The sequence below is a fragment of the Rhinopithecus bieti genome, unplaced genomic scaffold (genome assembly GCF_001698545.2).
Source record: "Rhinopithecus bieti isolate Rb0 unplaced genomic scaffold, ASM169854v2 scaffold_13262, whole genome shotgun sequence".
Taxonomy (NCBI): Eukaryota; Metazoa; Chordata; class Mammalia; order Primates; family Cercopithecidae; genus Rhinopithecus; species Rhinopithecus bieti.
The window spans coordinates 3841962-3866259 of NW_016808004.1; the positions used below are offsets into that span (position 1 = coordinate 3841962).

At 40.7% G+C, this 24298-nt stretch overlaps 1 protein-coding gene across 8 annotated transcripts in view; it reads left to right on the plus strand.

Annotated features, from left to right (window-relative positions):
• TMCC1 (transmembrane and coiled-coil domain family 1) overlaps positions 1-24298 on the plus strand; it is a 257166-nt gene that overhangs the window by 220417 nt on the left and 12451 nt on the right. For all 8 annotated transcript variants that reach the window (XM_017885038.1, XM_017885039.1, XM_017885040.1 and 5 more), the window contains one exon: positions 11283-12217. In XM_017885038.1, the coding sequence (XP_017740527.1) occupies positions 11283-12217 (935 nt within the window). The remainder of the gene's footprint in view (positions 1-11282; positions 12218-24298) is intronic.

A 24298-nucleotide genomic window follows, 5' to 3' on the forward strand; every position in this document is an offset into this window, starting at 1 on the left:
TTTTACTCTTGATTACTGGAAAAAGGATGAAAACAGGTTTATAAGGATACAGGTATTTTTGAAAGAGGTGAGGACATTGAATGCTTAGTTTGAGACAGATTTTGATTTGTCAGGGGAAACACAGAAGGATATTCATGTAGAAATAACCATTAGGCGATTGAGAATTTAAACCTAGAGACAGAGAGAGTCATCTATGTAGCATAGTCTGAAGCTTAGAGAGGGTATCACAGTTAAATCCACAGAACTGCTATATCCAGTAGGCACTGTAGGCTCAGGGAGGCAGGGGGCTGGGCTCTTTAAGGGTCTAGAGAAACCGTATTATCTAAAATATAAACAGGAGAAGTTTAAAATTTTAATAAATGTTTAAAGACAGTTGCAAAATGCAACTGTCAGTTTTAATTGTTATATTTAACATTGTTCGAGTATTTCATTTGAAAACAATTTGTAGTTTATATTTTCTTACTTCTTCATGATAAATATCAAGAATAAAGTTATTTGTAGCCAGGCATGGTGGCATGGGTCTGTAGTCCCAGCTACTCCGGAGGCTGATGTGGGAGACTTGAAGCTGCAGTGCACAATGATCACGCCCATGAATAACCACTGCACTTGAGCCTTGGCAACCATAGCAAGACCCTATCTCTAAAAATAAGGTAGTTGTTTCCAGATAATTTGTCAGATAATTTGACAGCAGGCCCATGTTCCTGGCAGAGCGGAGGATCAGGATTGCAGCCAGTGCAAAATAACAGAAAAACTTAAGTTTTCAGTTAAAAATTATATTTAATTTGAGGACATTTTATATGTTTTATATGTGCACGGAACCTCCAAAAGTAGCAACACCTAGGGCTTTTCTGGCCTCTCCCTTTCTCATTTCTTTATTTTATTTTATTTTTTTTTTGAGACAAAGTCTCATTCTGTTGTCCAGGCTGGAGTGCGGTGTGGTACGATCTCAGCTCACTACACCCTCCATCTCCCAGGTTCAAGCGATCCTCCTGCCTCGGCCTCCCAAGTAGCTGGGATTACAGGTGTACATCACCATGCCCTGCTAATTTTTGTATTTTTAGTAAAGATGGGGTTTTACCATGTTGGCCAGGCTGGTCACGAACCCCTGACCTCAAGTGATCCACTCATCTCGGCCTCCCAAAGTTCTGAGATTACAAACGTGAGTCACCGCACCTGGTCCCCTCTTCCTCATTTCTATTGGCAATGTGTTCTAGTCGCTTATGGTTATTATAGCTTCCTACCTGGCCTCATACCCAGCAGCCTGTGTACTCCATTTCATTTACTCATGGATACTAGATTAAGCTTCTAAGTACATAGCTCTGGTAATGTTAGTTCCCTAATGAAAAAAAAAATTGACTATTTATCAGTCTTTATAAACTCCTAGCAAGTTAGATAGTAAAGGAAGGTTATTTAAATTAAAATAAATTCAAACCATGAGTATTACTATACTTTCCCTAAATATTGACCAAACTATATTATTTACTGCTTTATAAAATATGTAGAATTTTTCTGCCCTCTTGGAAATGACCCTTTTTATAAGTCTGTCAGAATTCCATTTTGAGGTGCAGCAAAAATACCATCTGCTTTATAAAACTTCTTAGTCACCCCATCTCAAACCAGGTATTTCTTTTTTCTGAATCCCCATAGATGTTTGGAAAATGCCATAAATATTATAATATACACATTTTACATATTAAAACAAATTATTTGACCTTCTCTCTCCACCTCCCATCATATAAGCTGCTTTTGGACAGTGCCGTATCACTACCATCATATCTCCTGTAGCACCTTGCTTCATACTTTGCATGTACATAGTTAACACATTTTAGGAAGAAGGATGTAATCACATATGTGGGATTCCCATTCAGAGTCTAACTTTTTTTTTTTTTTTTTTTTTTTAAGACAGAGTCTTGCTCTATTGCCAAGGCTAGAGTGCAGTGGCGCCATCTCAGCTCACTGCAACCTCCACCCCCCGGTTCAAGCAATTCTCGTGCCTCAGTCTCCCAAGTAGCTCAGGTTATAGACGTGCACCACCATGCCTAGGTAATTTTTGTATTTTTAGTAGAGACAGGGTTTCACCATGTTGGCCAGGCTAGTCTCGAACTCCTGACCTCAAATGATTCACCCGCCTCAGCCTCCAAAGTGCTGGGATTACAGGCATGAGCCACCACACCTGGCCCAGAGTCTAACTTTGTAAAAATCATCAATGCCTCCCTATTCTGCTGCTCAAGTGGTAGTGGTTGTGACTTACGACAAGCGATGTAGTGAATAGCAAGGACTCTGAAGCCTAGTCCTCTTGAGTTCAAATCCTGACTCTGCTGCTTATTGGCTATGTGACCTTGGACAAGTCACCTAACTTCTCCTGATTCAATTTCTTCAGCTATAAAATGGAGATTAAAATAGTATGTATCTCCGAGGTTTGTTTTGAGAATTAACCAAGTTAATATAAGCAGAGCATTTAGATTTGTACCAGGTTCATAGTAAGCACTCAGTTGCTACTATTACCTTTGCTACTATCGTCATCATGTTTACACATAAACCAGATTGAGACTTCCACTTTCATAATCTCAGAAAATGTCTGTCTATCTAAGGAGTAGAAATATTCATGTAGTTCACAAAGAAGAAAAATAATTTTGGGCATTTAACACATGTTTTGAATAAAACAAGAGGAGAATACTAAAGTATATTAGGGCAATTCATGCAAGACTATAAATGAACTCTAAGCTTTTTTAAAAATTATAAAATGTCTGATTTTAATGTGTGAAGATAAGGTACTTTGGGAAGCTTTTAAAAGTCAATCTCTGATGCAGTAAGATCCTGTTATAACACAGATGAAGAAGTTATAAATAAGCTTGTTAAGATTTCTTGGTGATAGAATAAATGGAAACACTTCAGATTCTAATGAAAGAGTGGAACATAGCACACCCAAAAAAACTCTGAATCAATAAGAGAATAGGAAATTGTATTCATTCAACAAATATTTGAACAGCTGCTAAGTGCCATGCACAGTTTTAGTTGTTAGAGAAACAAAAGTGGACAAACACAAAAATATCTACTTTCATGAGCCTTATATTCTAGTTTTTTTATGAAATATAAAATATATGTCAAAAGGTAAAAGTTCTATGTAGAAAAATGAAGTCAAGAAAGAAAACAGGAAGTTCATAGTGGAACCAAAATTTGCAATTTTAAATAAGGCAGTCCGGGCGTGGTGGCTCATGCCTGTAATCCCAGCACTTTGGGAGGCCGAGGCGGGCAGATCACAAGGTCGGGAGTTCAAGACCAGCCTAGCCAATATGGTGAAACCCATCTCTACTAAAAATACAAAAATTAGCCAGGTGTGGTGGTACGCACCTGTAGTCCCAGCTACTCGGAAGGCTAAGGCAGAAGAATCACTTAAACCCTGGAGGTGGAGGTTGCAGCGAGCCGAGATCACGCCACTGCACTCCAGCCTGGATGACAGAGCAAGACTCCATCAATAAATAAATAAGGCAGTCAGAGAAGTCCTCGCTGCTAAGGCGACATAGAAACAAAGACTTAAAGGTGGTTACAGAGCAAGCCATGCAGGTGTCTGAGGGAAGAGCACTCCAGAAAGAAGGAACACTCACTGAGTAAAAATCCCTGACGTGGGTACCTGTCTCTCATGTTCCAGGAACAACAGGGGAGGCCATTGTAGCTGGTGGCAGTGGAGTAAAGGGATGACTAGTAAGAGGTGAAGTCAGGGAGATTATGGGATGTAGTGGTGCAGGTGTAGATCATGGCCATTATAAGAACTTTGGCTTTTACCCTGACTGAGATAGAGAGCCACTGGAAAGTTACAAGTATAAAAAGAGTGTTGTGATCTGACTTAACGTTTTACAACAACTGCTCTGGCTGCTCTGCAGATAATTATAAAAATATTATTGCAGTTATAGGAGACTGTTGCATTGCTGGGACAACGTGGTATATACATAGTGGGTAATAACTCAGACTCTGTAGCTAGACTATCTGGGTTCAAACACTGAGTCTGGCACTTCTTTAATTTGTGATCTTGAACAACTTAAATTCCCTATGATTTGGTTTTCTTAGCCATAAAATTAGGATAAATAATAATACTCATCCCATAGTGTTACTGTGCAGAATTAAACAATGAGGCCAAGCGCAGTGGCTCACGCCTGTAATCCCAGCACTTTGGGAGGCTGAGGCAAGTGGATCATGAGGTCAGGAGTTCAAGACCAGCCTGGCCAAGATGGTGAAACCTTGTCTCTACTAAAAATACAAAAAATAAGCCAGGCATGGTGGCCCTCACCTGTAATCCCAGCTAGTCAGGAGGCTGAGGCAGAAGAATTGCTTGAACTCGGAGGGCGGAGGTTGCAGTGAGCCGAGATTGTGCCACTGCACTCCAGCCTGGGTGACAGAGTGAGACTCCGTCTCAAAAAAAAAAAAAAAAAAAAAAAAAAAAAACAGAAGTAAACAATGTATATGCCAAGGATTTAGAACAGTGCTTAGCACATAGCAAGTATACTATATGTATTAGCAACTATGATTATTAATGTTGTTGTTAACTGGATATACAGTATATGAGAAAAAAAAAGAATTGGCCAGACATGGTGGCTCATGCCTGTAATCCCAGCACTTTGGGAGTCCAAGGCGGGTGAATCACTTGAGGCCAGGAGTTCGAGACCAGCCTGGCCAACATGGCAAAACCCCGCCTCCACTAAAAATTAGACAGGTGTGGTGGCACACGCCTATAATCCCAGCTATTTGGGAGGCTGAGGCACGAGAATCACTTAAACCCAGGAGGCAGAGGTTGCAGTGAGCCAAGATCACGCTACTGCACCCCAGCCTGGGTGACAGCGAGACTCTGTCTCAAAAACAAATAAAAAATGAACTGACTGTTGGACATGCAAGTAGAGATACTAAGTAGGTAGTTGGATATATGAGTCTAGCATTAAAGGAAGTGCGGGCTAGTGGTGTACATTTAGAATTCATCAGCCAATAAATTATTTTTAAGAGTAGGAAGAGTAATTAGGCCTAACATGGGATTAGGGGTATATCGTTCGAACAGCTCTTCCTTGGAGCCTCTACTCTTCACAAGCTTCCTAACAAGTCATGACAACCAGCTCAGGGAGAGCCAGATTATCATAGACCCTATTGAGCATTTTGGATTCCTTCATTACTTTAGAATTTCATCTTATCACAATTGCTTGAAATAGAATTAAGCTAAAGCTAAGAAATACTTTGTTTTAATGACACTATATCATTGAAGTATTTGTAGCAGGAATTAACTTGTAAAGGAGAACTTATTGATGGCAGTTCTGTAGTCACATTGGCTTTTCTGCACATGAATATTAATATGTGTTTTTTAAATTCTCAGTAATAAAAGCACCTCTTTTGTTACCTTCTCCTTTTCCTGGTTAGCACATGCTCAGAAAATAGAAAATTTTTGACATTTTCCCACATTAACAGACTTCAGACTAATCATATATAATATACTTCATTCTAAAGTCTTGTGAGAATGATTCTTGAATATTATAGCCTGAGTCACTATTCTTTTTTTGGAGACCCTGTCACCCAGGCTGGAGCGCAGTGGCACAATCTCAGCTCACTGAAGCCTTGACCTCCCGGGCTCAAGGAATCCCCCCGCCACCTCAGCCTCCTGAGTAACTGGAACTACACACATGCGTCACCACACCCGGCTAATTTTTTTTTTTTTTTTTTTTAAGAGACAGGGTTTCGCCGTGTTGCCCAGGCTAGTCTCGAACTCCTGAACGCAAGTAATCTGCCCATCTCGGCCTCCCAAAGTGCTGGGATTACAGGCATGAGCCACCACACCCAGCCAATTTATTAATTTTTTCTAGTTACAAGTAGGTATTTGGATTTTGAGTAATGAATGTACAGGCCAGGTTAAGTGATGGAAGAAGGTAACTAATTAGTTGACCATGTTTGGCATGCATCATCTGACTTAATACATCTTTAACATTTTTTCAAAAAAATCTCTTTAGAAAGTGATAACCCTATTGTATAGATGAGAAAACTAAGATTGAAAGAGAACAAGTAGGTTACCCAAAACCACACAGCTTGTAAGGTGATAAAGCCAGGTTTAAACCTAGGTCTTTTTATTCTTGTCAATGCCCTTTCCACCACATTGCCTTTACACATGATTATTCTCAAAGCTGGGTGCTGTTGTGTTCTGACACTTTCATCTACTTAGAGAAAGTAGACAGAGCTAAGTAGCAAAGCTGAGTTAAATACTGTGCTCTAAATGACACCACTCTGCCCTGATTAATCTGTATTTTGAGGTGTTGCTGTTTAGATTTTCTCTTGGGTTGTTTTCTGTCAACTAATTCAGATCAGTTAATAGATAAATTTAAGTCTGACAAACTATCTCTTAATAGTAAAAGATACAATGCAGACAAAGCAGTATAGTCTGTTACAGCAACAGATCAGAATTCTGGCTTCTGACCATATCCTTAGCTTTTTTTTTTTAGCACATTGCCTTGTGTATAATAAATAGTCAAAATATATTTCACTGACTGATTTTTACCTTTTTCTATACAAATTAATTACAAATTCTAACATGAGCTATGAATGTGCAGTATTTGCTACACTGATGCTCTGGACTCTGACAGGAGAGTACAAAAGCCCCTCAGGATATGGTCAGAAAAAGACACCCTGTTGAGTAGCTGGGACTGCTGCTGCTTTCTTCATACTGCCTTGTAATAACTGGTGGTGGGAGGCAATCAAGTCATTTGTAAATCAGGGATAACAACATCTGTAATGTTTTTAAAATTGGAAGGTTAGCTAGCCAAGTGTATAGCCACGAGGCCAACTATATCTAGCATAGGTGACTATATTACTTTTTTTGTAGTGTTGAATTACATTATTCCTTTGGTTCAGACTCTTTACGTATCTCTTGTTCATGCCTGAAATGTAGAAAGATCTTGGAAGGGAATATATTCTAGGATCTTTTAATATTTAAATTTTTTAAAAGAACCACTTTCATGATACAAAAACAGTGCTAGCAACTTACTTAGTGCCAGGTACTGTTCTGAGCCCTTTTATATTTTTTGACCCATTTCATCCTCATAATTATCTTCTAAAGTGAGCATTAGCATTTTACAGTTTTAGAGTTGATAGATAGATGCAGAGGTTAACTTGTGTACATAACTTGCTAGTAGCAAAGCCAGATTTGAACCCAAGCCATTTATGCCAGAATCTATGCTTCACTACTATACTGTATAGAGCCAGACTCAATAATCTTGTTTTTTGGATTTGTGCCTTTCCTTGAATATTTAAGAAAAGCCTTCCTTATTTTCCAGTGCTGCCTTTGAAAGGTTTTTAAATTTTGCCTTTTACATTTGGGATTTAATTGTCTATCTGGAGTGAGTTAGAAATCTAATTTTATGGCCGGGCACAGTGGCTCACGCCTGTAATCCCAGCACTTTGGGAGGCGGGCGGATCACCTGGGGTCAGAAGTTCGAGACCAGCCTGGCCAACATGGTGAAACTCCGTTTCTACTAAAAATACAAAAAAATTAGCCGGGTGTGATGGCGCGCACCTGTAATCCCATCTACTCAGGAGACTGAGACAGGAGAATCACTTGAAGCCAGGAGGCAGAGGTTGCAGTGAGCTGAGGTCACACCTCTGCACGCCAGCCTGGGCAACAAAAGCAAAACTCTGTCTCAAAAAAAAAAAAAAAAAGAGGAGAAACCTAATTTTATGTTGTTATATATGGACAGCCTAGTAATATGCCAGCAAAGGCTGTTGAAAAAGGGAACCACTTTTCAGTTGGTGCCTTCATAACTCATAGCTAAGTGCTAAGTATTAATGCCTAGAGCGTGGACTTCCCCTTTAAGGACTTTGTTCCTAACTCAGAATATATCGCAGCTGTTCTCCTCCCAGTCCTGTGATTCTGTAATCCAATGTAACTTTTTCTTTTCTCCTCTGCTCTCCCTCTGCACCCCACTCTTCTTCGTCCTCTCCTCTGGTTTTTTCCTCTCTCCCTCTCCATCATTCTCCTCTCTTCCCCTCCCCTTATTTCCCATTTTCTCCATCATTCTCCTCTCTTCCCCTCCCCTTATTTCCCATTTTCTCCCTTCTTTAAAAAAAATTGTTTCTGCCAGAATTGGGAGGAGTTCCAGTAGTCCAGTGATTCATGGTTTCAGTGTTAAACTACCTTACTGCTGAAGCTATGGGTTAGTTTTTTTTAGAGGCTGAAGACCTTGGGTTCTATCAGCTGTACTCTTGCAGGCATGTTGATGATTCTGAATAGGAGCCAGTACACACTATGGCTCCAAACAGCCCAAGTAGGACAGAAGTCAGATTAAAGACAGCCTAGTTTATCTCTTCAGTTACTACATAAGGAAATAAAATCACATCTGAAATGTGTTCACTTGTAAACATGGGGATACATTCTGAGGAATGCAGTTAGGGAGTTTTGTCAAAGTGTGAACATCTATGAGTGTGCTTACGTAAACCTAAATGGTATAACGCCTAGGCTATGTGGTATAGCCTATTGCTTCTAGGTTACAAACCTGTACAGCAGGTTACGTACTGAATACTGTAGGCAGTGTACCACAGTGGTGCTTGTGTATGTAAACATAGCTAAACAGAAAAGGTACAGCAAAAATCTGGTATTGTAGTCTTATGGAACCACTGTTGTATATGCAATCCATCATTGACTGAAATGTCATTATGCAGCATGTGACTATGTGTTGAAAGTTTAGTGTAGAGATTTTTTTTTTTTCATTTTAGAGATATAATCAAATACAATAATGGCTCATTGCAACCTCTGCCTCCCAGGTTCAAGCTATCCTCCCACCTCAGCCTCCTGAGTAGCTGGGACTCCAGGCACGTGCCACCATGCCCAGCTAATTTTTAAATTTTTTGTAGATATGGGATTTCGCCATGTTACCCAGGCTGTTCTCAAACTCCTGGGTTCAAGCGATCCTCCCACCTTGGCCTCCCAAAGTGCTGAGATAACAGGTTTGAGCCACTGTGCCTGGCCATAGTTACACTTCTTTAGTCTACAGATTGCATGTAAATATTCATATTAATATCAAAGAACCTAAGAGAGGGATAACTAGAGCATGCAGAAGCTTAGAGTCTTGGATCTAGTGACATTCTTATATTTGCTTTCCTTTATATTGTGGTATATTTTGAGCTTAATTATTAAACATAAATACTCATCAAGGTCAAGGATCTGAAATCTCATTCAGAAAGAAAATGTAACAATTAGAACCTTGTACAACCTAGAAGACATTGGGCACTGAATAAAGTGGATTTCCAGGAGTTCTTGTTGCAACTCTTGGCACCTTAGTTATCTGGAACTCTGGCTGCTCCTCCCTTCTGCTGTGTCTGGCTATTTCACTGCTTGTTAGCATGCACCAAAAGATGAATTGGGCAGAAGGAAGAAGTGTCACAAAACAGTTATTGTGCTAGTAACTATTCCGGATATTCTCTTTTATTAACTAGTGGAGCATAACGTTATTTTGTCATTAATTTCAGTATTAAGTTCTCTTTTGATTTTATTTAAATGCACAGTATTTCTCATTTGTTCATCTAGAAAGAAAGTAATGTTTTTGTTCACATCAATGGTAGTATATTGAATTCAATAATGAACTAAATGTGTTTTATGGCTCAGAGATCAGCATAGCTCCTGCTCAGATGGCAAACTGAGGTAATACATCCCAGATGAAAAAAAGATGTTATCCCAAGGTTAATTATTGGCATTTCATAAATATTTCAAACTTCCTGCATTATTGTCATGAAAATATGAGGAAGAAAGTAACCTTGTATATAGTTCTTTCTAGCAAATTGTTACCTGGTACAGATTAATATGGTAACCAAGAAAAGGATTGTAATTTGGCTCTTGTACTAGGGATTTTTATTACCCTAAGAAGATTATTTTATTACTCATTACTCTGTTAGTGCTTAACAGAGAGCAGTTTTGTTTTTTTATTTTTAGAGACAGGGTCTCGCTCTGTCACTCAGACTGGAGTGCAGTGGTGCGATCATAGCTCACTGCAGCCTGGAACTACTGGGCTCAAGTGATCCTCCCACCTCAGCTTCCCTACTAGCTGGGACTACAGGTGTGTGCCACCATACCTGTCTAATTAAAAAAAAAAAAATGGGTAGAGAGGGGGGTCTCACAGTGTTGCCCAGGATGGTCTTAAACTCTTGGCCTCAAGTGATCCTTCTCCTTTGGCCTCCCAAAGCGCTGGCAATACAGACATGAGCCACTGTGCCTGGCCAAGAACAGTTTCTAGAGCCTTCTTCTTTGGGCCCTACTCAAGTTCATCACCACAAGCCACACCCAGGGATGACCTACTAAAGGATTTTTTTCTCCTGAATTTGGGAAACTTGACCTCCCCAGATTTAACTAACTATATTGAAGAGTGAACATATTATGCTTTTAAATCTGAGTATCTTGTCTTTTTCTTCAACTCCTTTGAATGGTTCTCACCCACATGAAAGGATTAAAGTATATGTGCTTTGGAGTCCCTTGCCTAACAAAAACCTTTTACTGAATAAAAGTCACAAAATTTGGGCTCTGAAAGACCTGACCTTTGTCCCTGACTTGTTAACTTAGCACTTACTGTTCCTGTCCCTGAGTTTTCAAGTTTTCTTGCTCAAGGTTATCACCTTTGATTTGGTAACATTCATCTTTGCCACCTTCAGCAGTACCTTCCCATCTTGCCTCCAACCATCTCCAGCTGCCACTTAAGTGCCCTTAGAATATATAGAATGATCTATCACCCTCGACATGATTTGGATAAAAATCATTGTGATAAAATTGCATTTTATATCTAGCCAGTAACATACCTATTCTTGCCAACATTTTTAGGTGACCATAATCTATAAGTGTGGATCAGAATTACAGTGATATCTGAACACCAAAAGGGTTTTCATATAATTATATTGGAGTGGAGATACAACTTGTTTTACATAGATGTTCTTCTGAATAAAAATTATGTGTAAAGAAAGTGAATTACTTCATACTTTAAACCCACTAAGGGAGTGTTACTGTGTGAAGAAACACTGAAAAATCCTCTAGCAAAGGAAGAATCTGCCAGCTTATATCTTGTGCAGATCTTTTTTCATGTATCTGTTTTGCTTAAAGTATACTTGTATGAGGACACTATATAAGAGGGAGACAGGGCTTGCATAGGACAAGGGGGAATTATAGGTCCGTTATCTACTGAGATTTGAGAGTAGACACATTTACAATACATTTTGGCCCATTAATTTTGGAGACGTAGTCCTCTTGGGCTTCTAACATCTACCTCTTGTTTTTACACTAGATCGAACGATTGGAAGTAAGCAGCCTTGCCCAAACATCCAGTGCAGTGGCCTCCAGTACCGATGGCAGCATCCACACAGACTCCGTGGATGGAACACCAGACCCTCAGCGCACAAAGGCTGCCATTGCTCACCTGCAGCAGAAGATCCTGAAGCTCACAGAACAAATCAAGATTGCACAAACAGCCCGGGACGACAACGTTGCTGAATACTTGAAGCTTGCCAACAGCGCAGACAAACAGCAGGCTGCCCGCATCAAGCAGGTCTTTGAGAAGAAGAACCAGAAATCGGCCCAAACTATCCTCCAGCTGCAAAAGAAACTTGAGCACTACCACAGGAAGCTCAGAGAGGTGGAGCAGAATGGGATCCCCCGGCAGCCAAAGGATGTCTTCAGGGACATGCACCAGGGTCTGAAGGATGTGGGAGCAAAGGTGACTGGCTTCAGTGAAGGTGTGGTGGATAGTGTGAAAGGTGGGTTTTCCAGCTTCTCCCAGGCCACCCATTCAGCAGCAGGCGCTGTAGTCTCAAAGCCCAGAGAGATTGCCTCACTCATTCGGAACAAATTTGGCAGTGCAGACAACATCCCCAACCTGAAGGACTCTTTAGAGGAAGGGCAAGTGGATGATACGGGGAAGGCTTTGGGAGTGATTTCGAACTTTCAGTCTAGCCCAAAATATGGTAGTGAAGAAGATTGTTCTAGTGCCACTTCAGGCTCAGTGGGAGCCAACAGCACCACAGGGGGCATCGCTGTAGGAGCATCCAGCTCCAAAACAAACACCCTGGACATGCAGAGCTCAGGATTTGATGCACTACTACATGAGATCCAGGAGATCCGGGAAACCCAGGCCAGACTAGAGGAATCCTTTGAGACTCTTAAGGAACATTATCAGAGGGACTATTCCTTAATAATGCAGACCTTACAGGAGGAGCGATATAGGTAAGTCACGTGGAATTAATATCTGAAATTATTTGTGTAGGGTTCCCCTCCCTTTAGATATGGGGAAATGTCTTTTAAAAGTCTTTGTCTTTCTCTAGAGTGTCCAGAGCACTTTTGATATGTCATAAGACATCCACATGAGTTCCTGATGAAGCATTGCTGTAACTCTCCAGTCTTTCACACCAGTTTAGAACTTTAAAATGAAGTCCAAGCTTTATAAAGTATTTCACCTATTTATTTATAATTAACAAAACTACACAATCATTGCAGCCTGTAACTGTACTACATTGAATTCAAAAGATCTGTAATTCTTAGAACTGTGAAGATATCAGCCAAGCAAAATGTAGTGACTTCTATAGGTATTTGGCCTTAAACACACTTATCTGAGCAACTTGGTATAGAAAGATTAGACTGGAAACAAATCCAAATAAGAATGTTATCTTTGTTATGAATTGACAAGTGTTTGAATGAGAGTGGACTTAAACATGAAATGGTTCTACAGGAGTTAGAAAATTCTCAAAGGGTTAAGTGCTTTGAATCATAGTCTATTAAAGGTAGAAGCTGGTCTCGTTTTTGTGTTTCATATTGCACAACATATTCTATTAGACCACTCTTGGCTATACTCTGAATATGTGTCCTTTCTCCTTCACATGCAGAGAGAAATAATATTGTTAGCTTCACATGCAGAGAGAAATAATATTCTTGCCTGACCAACATGGAGAAACCCCATCTCTACTAAGAATACAAAATCATCCGAGCATGGTGGTGCATGCCTGTAATCCCAGCTACTCGGGAGACTGAGGCAGGAGAATCACTTGAACCCCGGGAGGTGAAAGTTGCAGTGAGCCGAGATCTCACCATTGCACTCCAGCCTGGGCAACAAGAGTGAAACTCTGTCTCAAAAATAAATAAATAAATAAAATAATCTATGGATAGATCCAAACAAAAATAAATAAATAAATAAAATAATCTATGGATAGATCCAAACTTTGTTAGCCAGAGACAGGCCACCTAGTGCTGCAAATTGAGGACTAGTCTTACAGGAGCTACAGGTCAAGTTAGGCCTTGAAGGACCTGGGTTCTGGCCCTGTCCCAATTATTAACTAGAGTAAATCCTCAGTGTTTCTACTGTAATATCAGGAGTTGAACAGATAATCTTTTAATATCCCTTTCACCTTTTAAAATAAGTGTTTTAAAAGTTTGCTTTTATAAGGTAATCTTAGGGTCTGAAACAAATTGTTCACATGTATAAATTATCTCTAAGAAGAGTTACAGCAGCACGTTCTTTTCAGATGGTGAAAACGCTAATCAGTAATTCAACCTGCCTCTTTTCTTACTCTTCTGTTCTTCAATTCTAACTTAAGACTTCAAGGGAGAGGCCGGGCGTGGTGGCTCAAGCCTGTAATCCCAGCACTTTGGGAGGCCGAGACGGGCGGATCACGAGGTCGGGAGATCAAGACCATCCTGGCTAACATGGTGAAACCCCATCTCTACTAAAAAAATACAGAAAACTAGCCGGGCGAGGTGGCGGGCGCCTGTAGTCCCGGCTACTCGGGAGGCTGAGGCAGGAGAATGGCCTAGACCCGGGAGGCGGAGCTTGCAATGAGGTAAAATCCGTTCCCCCCACCCCAGCCTGGGCGACAAAGCGAGACCCCATCTCAAAAAAAAAAAAAAAGACTTCAAGGGAGAAGACCAGAGAAGTGAGTGTGGGAGGGAGAAATAAAGTTCTAAAAGCAAATACTGTACATTACTATTTTCATTTAAGTGTTTTATAAATTCTTTAGTATGGCAGGGCGCAGCGGCTCATGCCTGTAATCCCAGCAGTTTGGGAGGCTGAGGAGGGTGGATCACCCAAGGTCAGAAGCTCGAGACCAGCCTGACCAACATGGAGAAACGTTATCTCTACTAAAAATACAAAATTAGCTGGGCATGGTGGCGCATGCCTGTAATCCCAGCTACTCAGGAGGCTGAGACAGGAGAATCACTTGAACCCAGGAGGCGGAGGTTGCAGTGACCCGAGATCGTGCCATCATACTCCAGCCTGGGCAACAAGCGTAAAACTCCGTGTCAAATAAAAATAAATTCTTTAGTATACTGAGAAGACAGTGTCTTATTCAATAAGTGATATAACAGATATTCAAGTGGACTCTAAAAGTAAAACACTGGTTCTTTGTACCGTATTAAACCTAACTCCCAAGTTCAAATTCCAGTTCTTCCACTTACTAACCTTGGAAACCTGGGCAAGTTTCTTCAGTTCTCTAAGTCTTGGTATACCCATCCATAACATAGAAATAGTAATCGTTCTTTATAAGATTATTGTGACATTAAAGTGAAATTATTTGGTTAAAGCACATAGCTCAGTGCCTGGCCCCATAGTGCTCTACTGATGTTAGGGGAACAGCTGCTGTTAACCCCACTTAGAACATGAAGACATTCCATAGTCAGTTAAAAATTTTTTTTAAACCACACAAAACTGCCTACTTTGACTCCTCTGTTTTGTTTCTGTTGTAGATTGGTTTTGAGACAGGGTCTCAATTTATTGCCCATGCTGGAGTGCAGTGGCGCGATCTTGGCTCACTGCAGCCTCCACCTCCTGGGTTCAAGTGATCCTCCCATCTCAACCTCCTGAGTAGCTGGGACTACAGGTGTGAACCACCATGCTTGGCTCGTTTTTTAATTTTTTTGTAGAGACAAGGTCTCACTATATTGCCCAAGCTGGTCTTGAACTCCTGGGCTCCAGGACTCCAGTGATCTGCCCTCCTTGGCCTCCCAAAGTGCTGGGATTACAGGTATGAGTCACCATACCCCGCCACCTCCTCAATTTTGAGTGGATACCTTGCAGTTTTTAAATTGCCCCAGAGCTTAAAATTCATATAGCGCTTGTTATCGCTTCATGTCAAGATGTAGAAAGTCAAGATACGAGAAAATCAGAAACAGGTCTCTCAGGAGCCACCTTTGAATCCATTTAGTGTAAGTCAGAGACATAATAGAACAGAACGTTAGCTGCTCATTAACACCTCATTAGAAGAATTAAGTTCAAGCCACTTAGGAGGTAATGAGCTGTGCATTTCTTTCATTGCACTTCGGATTCTTCCTAGTAGGTAAATGACTAGTTTTATGGAATGAAGACAGAATAAAGAAAACTTGAATTTTCAAAAGAGAATTAAAACCAGGGGCAAGGAGAAGACATAATATGTAATCTGACTTGTTTTGTTTTCCATTTCAGCTTTAGAATGATTTTCCTTAAAACATAATCTTGAAGAAAGAAATCCCTTTTTTTCCCCAAGAAAGGGAGTGGAAAAGTCATAACTATTTTACTTTGTTTTTGTTGTTCCAGTAATTCCCTGTATAAAGCAGATAGAGATTTCCCCTCCGTTATATATGGCTTTATACAGTAAACATGTTCATCTAATTTTGTTGATTTTGAATGCTTTCACACATAAATTAGCAATTTTTGCTAAAAAAATTGAAGTCTTTTTTTTTTTTTTTTTTTTAGATCAGGGGCTTTTGCTTGGCCAGGCGCAGTGGGCTTTACAACCTGTAAAATCCCAGCACGCTTTGGGAGCTGAGTGGGTTGGATCAACGAGATTCAGAAGATCAAGACCATCCCTGGCTAACACGGTGAAACCCCGTCTCTAAAACTTAAAAAATAAAAAAAATTTAGCCAGGCAATGGGTGGGCACGCACCTTAGTCACTACTTTGGGGCAAAGCTGAGACAGGAGAATTTGGCTTTGGAAATGCAGGAGGTGGAGGTTTGCAGTGAGCTGAGATAAACCACTGCCACTCATCCTGGGTGACAGAGTAAGACTCTGTTCCCCTCAAAAAAAAAAAAAAAAAGGGTCAAGGTGTTTGTTTATGTTTGCCCTGCTGGTCTTATGAACTCCTGGCTCAAGCAATACTTGCGCACCTCAAGCCTCCTTAGTAAGCTTGGGGAACTTTGCAGGTTGCAATGCACCATGCCTTGGCCTTTTTTGAATATATTTTTCCCTTCCTTCTTCCTTCCTCCTCCTTCCTTCTTCCTTTCCCTTCCTTCTTCCTTCTTCCTTCTTCCCTCCTCCTCCCTCTCCCCCTCTTCCTTCCTTTTTTCTTTTTTCTTTCTTTTTTTTTTTTTTGTTTTTGTTTTGGAGACAGAATTTCACTCTTGTTTCCCAGGCTGGAGTGCAGTGGTACGATCTTGGCTTGCTGCAACCTCCGCCTCCTGGGTTCAAGCGATTCTCCTGCCTTAGCCTCCCCGGTAGCTGGGATTACAGGACAAGTGTCTGCCATCACACTCAACTAATTTTTTTGTATTTTTAATAGAGGTGGGGGTTTCACCATTGTTGGCCAGGCTGGTCTCAAACTCCTGACCTCAGGTGATCTACCCACTTCAGCCTCCCAAAATGCTGGGATTACAGACATGAGCCACCATGCCCAGCCAGAAACCTATTTTAGGCACTGAAATTTTCACATTTTAAGCATTCTGGGGAAATTTCTCTGCCTTCTTTTACAAAGTACACTGAATCTAACTTAATGGAAAGAGCTTAGATACAGTAGTATTCAGCTTAGAGTGATACTCTCAGGTTACTGAAGCTGTCCATTTATGTGCCTCTACAGTAAATGGCCCTAGGCTTTTCTTAGTTTGTTTGCTTTTTTTATAGTTTTTTCTCCTTTCCATTTCTTCACCACACTGTTAGTGAGCTGCTGGCAGCAGCCTTTCTTTACTAATTCTACTTCTACTCTGTTACAGGCTTTGCTTTTTGTGTAGGAAGAAAGTAGGCTGTGGATGGACTTCACAGATCCTTCTGTGACCAAGAACCAGTTAATGCATGCATGGATGCTCAAGATACATTTTTTTCTACACTTTAGTTTATTTTACTAGTTTCTGAGTTGATGAGAGGGAGACCATGCACAGTGTTGCTGTTTGTTATTTGATGATGATGGTGACAAGTCCACTACCACTAACAGTATTAAACTCCTGTGATGTGCCTAGTGCTAGATGCTTTACGTACATTTGCCAATCCTCACAGTAGGCCCTACGGGTAAATTATATTATTCCCATTTTAAAGATGAGGAAATTGAAGCTCAGTGGGGTTTTAAAGGTTGCCAGAGTTCACTCAGTAAGTGGTAAAGCCAAGATTCAAAACCCAGTTTTGTCTGACTTCAAATTCAGTGTTATTTTCACACCAGGATGATTTTTTTTCAGAGCTCCATCCTGAAATCTATGTGGTTGAAAGTCTAGCTCTCTGAAGCATTAGATGCATTGGGTATTAGGCCTATCCCAGGTTGAAGTAAATGTTTACTAAAAGTTGAGTCACTGTTTTAACATATTTTATAAAATTCTATGAATATGAAAGGTCTGGAAATTTTCCTAGGCCACTACAGCAGTGTAAATAAATAGGTGAAACCTTCTTAAGGAAATCCCTACTCCTACTCCAGTCATTATTTCCCCTTCTCAGAGTCCCTTCTCAATAATGTCCTTCGCTTAATGTGTTTCCATTGCTGTCTACCCAAGTGAGTAGCTCCAGGTGAAGATAGTTGCCCAAGACCATCCGCTTAACTCTGGAATAATCAGAAGAATTCCAAACCCTACAGAGCAAGCACAGTCTCTCTCTCTTCACCCACATAATTGTAACCATGACTAACACAGTATTTTTTCATTGCCCACTTGCACTTAGCCCAGGAAGCCATCGTAGCAGAGCTTGGATCTGAACTCCACCTCAACCTTTGACTGTGACTAGGTATTGAGTTTTACCATTATGCATTCAGTTATGAATGAGATCATGTATTTGGGGAAGGCAGGAGACAAGGTTTAGAAATTTTTTTAAGTGATGAGACCTGTGCTGACTTCAGATTCTTGTCCAGTTAGTTTCTTCATCCCATGTTTGTTAGTGGCAGCTGGGTTCATAGTACTTCAGAAGTAGAAGGGACCCTTAGATATCTAGATTAATCTCATTTACAGATGAGAACACTGAAGCTCAGAAAGATAAAGTGACTTTTGCCAGGCCACACAGTAAAATGGTTTTACATGTATTTAATTTGCTGCTAGAAACTGAGGATTAGTTCTGTTCCTGTAGTGAGTGTCAATATATTAATGGGCTACCGAAAGAAAAAGTTCAGCTGTGGCAAAATGTACTGAAAATAAGAGACAGGAAAACATTAATTGAGAATTTTGCTGGTTTCTTTGGTAGTTTTTTTCTTAGGGGATCTGGCCTGGAATCCTACTGAGCTACTGTAACCTGTATAAAGCAGTGTCATGTAGGGCAGGCTAAAAACCCCCCAGGTGTTGATGAGCATTAATGCCATTTTGAAAGCTTGTATTTGAAGGGGATTACTGTCCTTTGGAAATAGGCTTCTGAGAATGTTTGTATTAAACCCAGGGATATTTTAAATTGCACTGAGTCATAAGAGCAAAAATACAGAAGGAGACAGTCACCCTGAGCAGTCTTCACATGCAGTAGAACAGTTAGTAACTAGGCTGACCCAATTAGGCACAGGCTATTAGAGTTCTAACTAAACAAATGGTTGTTTAAATATAATTTTAGTTGATTTGACCATCATTGAACATAAGACAGATGTATGCTCAGAGGTAGCTGTTTTAGCCCCTTTATTCTACATGTGACACCTGTCAACTGAAAAGTGATCTGAGAACCTCCAGAGGATATGTAGGCTAGATTTGGACAACAAGTTTGAAATAGAAACTGAGGATACTGAATCAAATTAGCCCTTCATTTATAAGAGAAGCAAAATCCCAATTAGGAGATATTCTTATGATATATACAATCTTCCATAAAAGAGATTTATGGGTGAGCTCATCCCAGTTTAGCCACTAAAGAGAAATGGAGGGGATTAATTAATTAATTAATTCCTTGGAGTGGGCAAACTTGAATTTGCTTGCCAGCTCTGAGTAGATTACCTAACTCATCTGAGCCTCAGTTTCTCCCTTTGTAAAAACATAATGAGATTTATTGTACATGCTTGTTGAAATTATTAAAGGAGATAACATATATGGAAGTACCTAGTGTTATGTTTGGTTTAGAGTAGGAGCTCAACAAATGCTCCCTCCTCCTCCATTTTTTCTAGGGGAATACAAAGATCTAGGTTGTGCCAGAGTGTTAGAAAGCTGTCATTACCAAGTCTGCAAGTTGCCCAGAAAGCCCCTCTAGTTTTTATTTATTCCCTGTATTATTTAGATATTTACTGTGTTCTTGTCTTTAAGATAATTCATTGCCTACCCTTGAAATATTGCGGGGGACTGATATCTTTTCCCCTTTTCAGCTGAAGGCTAGTTCCGTGTTTTTTAGCCTCTTCTCAGGCTTCAACACAAAAAAAGGTAACAACAGGTAAGGAGAAAAAAATCCACTCTCCCCAATTCAGCTAGGAATCTATTCAAACCCCCACCACAAGGCATACTCCCTACCCCAGCTGTGTCTGTCTACTCTGATTAAACACTGGCAGAAGCTCTTTTGGGTCTCTGGTATGCATTTGGGAAACAGTCCATTCTTCTCCCATAGTTGCCTGTGGATGTTTTTCCTGGGACTGGTTCTTCCTGTTTCTCTCAATACCTGCTCTACAAGTTTCTTCAGCCATCCTGCGCTAGTGACCTATTGCTGAACTAGGGAAGCACGTTGGTTCTCAGAGGCTCCAAACTTTTGAGCCACACCCAAAGAGGAATGCTTTAGGTCAAAGCATTCCCAGGCTGTGCACTCACCCAGGCTCCCATTTATCAGTTATTTGACACAAAGGGCCACTGGCTTATCTCTGATCTAGGAAGGTGACTACTGTGTTGATCTAGTGCCCAAAACACTTTCAAGTTTAGTATTTATTTATGAATTATTTACCTACAACAAAATCTTGATGTGTTTAATACTTTGTAGATAGAACAGGTTTTGCTTCCAGTGGGGGATGAATTTCATCTACCAAAATACGATACTTGCTTTTAGAAAAAATAATCTTACAGTGCAAAGGCTTTCTGTTTGCTAATAGTTAAGCTCATGACATATTTAAGTGTCCAGGTTTTCTTTGGGTTGTAACAATTTAGGAAGGACCTTGAGTTAAAATCCTTAAAATAAGATTATTAATCTCATGCTACTTGTAATCCAAGCTGAGGTGCATGAACATCATTTACCAGCCAAAATCACATGTGCTGAATAATGACATTTTGATCAACAGCATATAAGACAGTTGTTTCGTAAGTTTATAATGCTGTTTTGTTTTTTTTTTTTTTTTTTTTTTGAGACGGAATCTCACTGTTGCCCAGGCTGGAGTGCAGTGGTGCAATCTCGGCTCACTGAAACCTCTGCCTCACGGTTTCAAGCAATTCTCGTGCCTCAGCCTCCAAGCAGCTGGGATTACAGGCGCACACTACCAAGCCTGTAATGCCATATTTTTACTGTGCCTTTTCTATGTTTAGATATGTCTAGATACACAAACACTATTGTATTACAGTTGTCTACAGTTGCCTATGGTACAGTAACCTGCTGTACAGCTTTGTAGCCTAGGAACAATTGACTGTACCATACAGCCTAACTGTATCATAGGCTGTACTATCTAGATTTGTGTAAGTACACTGTATGGTGTTCACACAGTGATGAAATAACGTAATAACTCATTTCTCAAGATGTGTCCTCATCATTAAGTGAGGCATGACTGTACTTATATGATTAAGAACTTCCCACCCACCCACCATCTCCCCTGCCCGGCTTTGTGTCTGGAGAGTTGTAGTTAGCATCCTGTAAAGGGGTTAAAATTCCTTAAAGCAGAGTTCTTGGTTTAAAAAAAACCCAAGACTTTCACATATGAAAGTCTATCAAACATATATCTTCCCTTTTCCTCCCCTCACTCTTTGATTTGGTGTTAATATTTAATGAGAAGATAGAGGTGTTTATACCTGGTTTCTCCATTTTAGAATTTAGAAAGGAAGTAAACACTAGAAAATAAACTATTACAAGAAGATTATTATATTAGTAATGGGGATAGTGGGAAGTCAGTGGGAACTAGAATACAGGTGTTTTTTTCCTTTGGTTATTTGCATTTGATTAACAATACAGAATTTTTTGTCTTCTCTTTGAGACAGGGTCTTACTCTGTGACCCAGGCTGGAGTGCAGTGGCACAATCTCAGCTCACTGCAACCTCTGCCTTCCATGCTGAAGCAGTCCTCTCACCTCAGCCTCCCGAGTAGCTGGGACTACAGGCGCATGCCACCACACCAACCTGATTTTTTTTGTATTTTTAGTAGAGACAGGGTTTCACCGTGTTGCCCAAGCTGGTCTCAAACTCCTGAGGTCAAGTAATTTGCCCAGTAGAAAAATTTTTTAAAAGACAATAATCTAATAACAGGCACGAGCCAATTGGTTCAGATGCTTACTAAACCTCACTACTAGCTAGGGAGTCGCTGCATCCTTCTGGGCCTCCTGTTTTTGTTTGTGGGTTTTGCTGTTCGTTTGAGACAGGGTCTTGCTCAGTCACCCAGACTGGAGGGCAGTGACACAGTCTCGGCTCACTGCAGCCTTGACCTCTTGGGCTCAAGTGATCCTCCCACCTCAGCCTCCTGAGTAGCTGGGACTGCAAGTACATGCCACCATGCCCAGCTAATTTTTGTATTTTTTGTAAAGGCAGGGTTTTGCTATGTTGCCCAGATTGATCTCCATGTTTGTCTGTTTCATCTGCTGAGATCATTCTACTTACCCAAATGCTGCTTTGCTATTTAGCTACTTGCTAACAAAACGTTATCTCTGGGAACAATAGTTATATTTTCTTATTTGGGAAGACTCAGCTTGAGGAGAACTTGCTGTTAATTTCCCATGTAACTGAATGAATTGTTCAACCTCTAAAGGACTTTATTTTCTGTAACAGCATGATGAGGATTAGCAGTTTCTATATAACTTTCTGGAGATTTGAAAAAATTAGATAAAATTTACTTGAGCTGGGCACAGTGGCACAGGTCTGTAGTCCCAGCTACTTAGGAGGCTGAGATGGGAGGATCACTTGAGCCCAGGAGTTTGAAGCTGCAGTGTACCATGATTATGCCTCTGAATAACCACTGTACTCCAGCATGGACAACATAGGGAGACTCTATCTCTAACATAAAAAAATAAAAATTACTTGAGACACCTTTCCTCACACACATACATAGGTAGGATAGTTTTACCAATACAAAGGAAAGTTTGGAACAGGCCAGTGCATGGAACTATTTGAATTATCTGGCAAACTTGAGCCAGGGAAATGGCAGGAACCTAGATGTATGAAATAAAAAGTAAGAGAGGCTTGTATCTAGGATTGAGGAGGATGGAGTGTGTGCCCAGTAAACCCATTTCTGTGATGTCATAGGAAAAACATCATATACTGGAAACAGTGAAAATGTCAAAATATATAAAATTGAGAAAGTGGACATAAAGAAATGGAGGCTTAAGGCCATGGACAATGGCTCATGCCTGTATTCCCAACACTTTGGGAGCCCAAGGCGGGATGATCACTTGAGTCCAGGAATTCAAGACCAGCCCGGGCAACATGGCAAAACCCCGTCTCTACAAAAAATACAAAAACAAAATTAACTGGGCATGGAGGCACATACCTGTAGTCCCAGCTGCTTGGGAGGCTGAGGTGGAAAGGTCACCAGAGCCTGGGAGATTGAGACCACAGTGAGCCATGATCACGCCACTGCACTCCAGCCTGGGTGATAGAGAAAAAACCCTGTCTCAAACAACAAGAAAAAAGGCTTAGAGAAAAAAGTCAGAAGTGGGAATCAGTGAACAGTGGAGTAAGACTATGTGGCAGTCAGCAAGCAATCTTTCTGAACTACCTCACTAGGGATTATTGGGGAGAACTAGGAGAATCATAAAAGAGAAAAATGAAACCAGATGTATATTTGTGATATATCTATCTCACAGAGCACCTCTTCTGTGCCAGGTATTTGATGTCTGTCTTCTCCTTTAATCTTTGCAATTGCCCTTTGGCGTAGGTAGATTTCCTCTTTATAGAGGATGAAAAGGGTCACCCAGGCTAGTGAGTTGCAGAGCTGGGATTTTAATCCAAAACCTGGACTGAGCAGATGCATTAGCTGGTACAAACTGCATTATGAAAACATTTCTAGGTGCAAAATGGCAGGAGTGAAGATGCAGCACCTCTAGGCATAATATGGGATGAACCAAAATCCAATTTGAAAATGACTTCCAGAATCTTTGACATGTTTGCTACCTTCTTATGATAAACATTGGTTTATAGTAAGGTTCAAAAGTGTTGGGAATAGCCGGACACAGTGACTCACGCCTGTAATCCCAGCAATTTGGGAGGCCGAGGTGGGTGGACCACGAGGTCAGGAGTTCAAGACCAGCCTTGGCAAGATGGTGAAACCCCATCTCTACTAAAAATACAAAAATTAGCCGGGCATGATGGCGGGCACCTGTAATCCCTGCTACTCAGGAGGCTGAGGCAGAGAATTGCTTGACCCCGCAAGGCAGAGATTGCAGTGAGCCAAGATTGCACCACTGCACTCCAGCTTGGGCCACAGAGCGAGACTCTGTCTCAAAAAACAAAATGTTGGGAATAAGTGCTAAGGACTTTTGCAGGTACACTCTGATTCATATATATTCCTCACCAGCTCACATACCAAATTAATCCCAATATTTCACACCTGATTTTACATAGCTCTTAAATTACCACTATTTTGTATACCTCCTTACCTCCCTTTATTGTTGTTAAAATCAATATGTTGTGAAGGCAAATATACCACAAGCATTTAAAGTATCCATAGTTTGAAAGATGAAAATAGCCAGGTGTGGTGCCCCACACGTGTAGTCTCAGCACTTAGGGAAGCTGAGGCAGGAGGATTGCTTGAGCTCAGGAGTTCAAGACCAGCCTGGGCAACATAGTGAGACCTTGTCTCTGGAAAAAAAAAAATATATATATATATATATAGAGCGAGAGAGAGAGAGAGAGAGAGAGAGCGAGAGCGGGGCTTGGTGGTGCATGTCCGTAGACTCAGCTACTCAGAAGGATGAGGTGGGAGGATCCCTTGAGCTCAGGAATTTGAGGCTGCAGTGAGCCATGATTGCACCACTGCACTCCACCCTGGGTGATAGAGCAAGACCCCATTTCTTTAAAA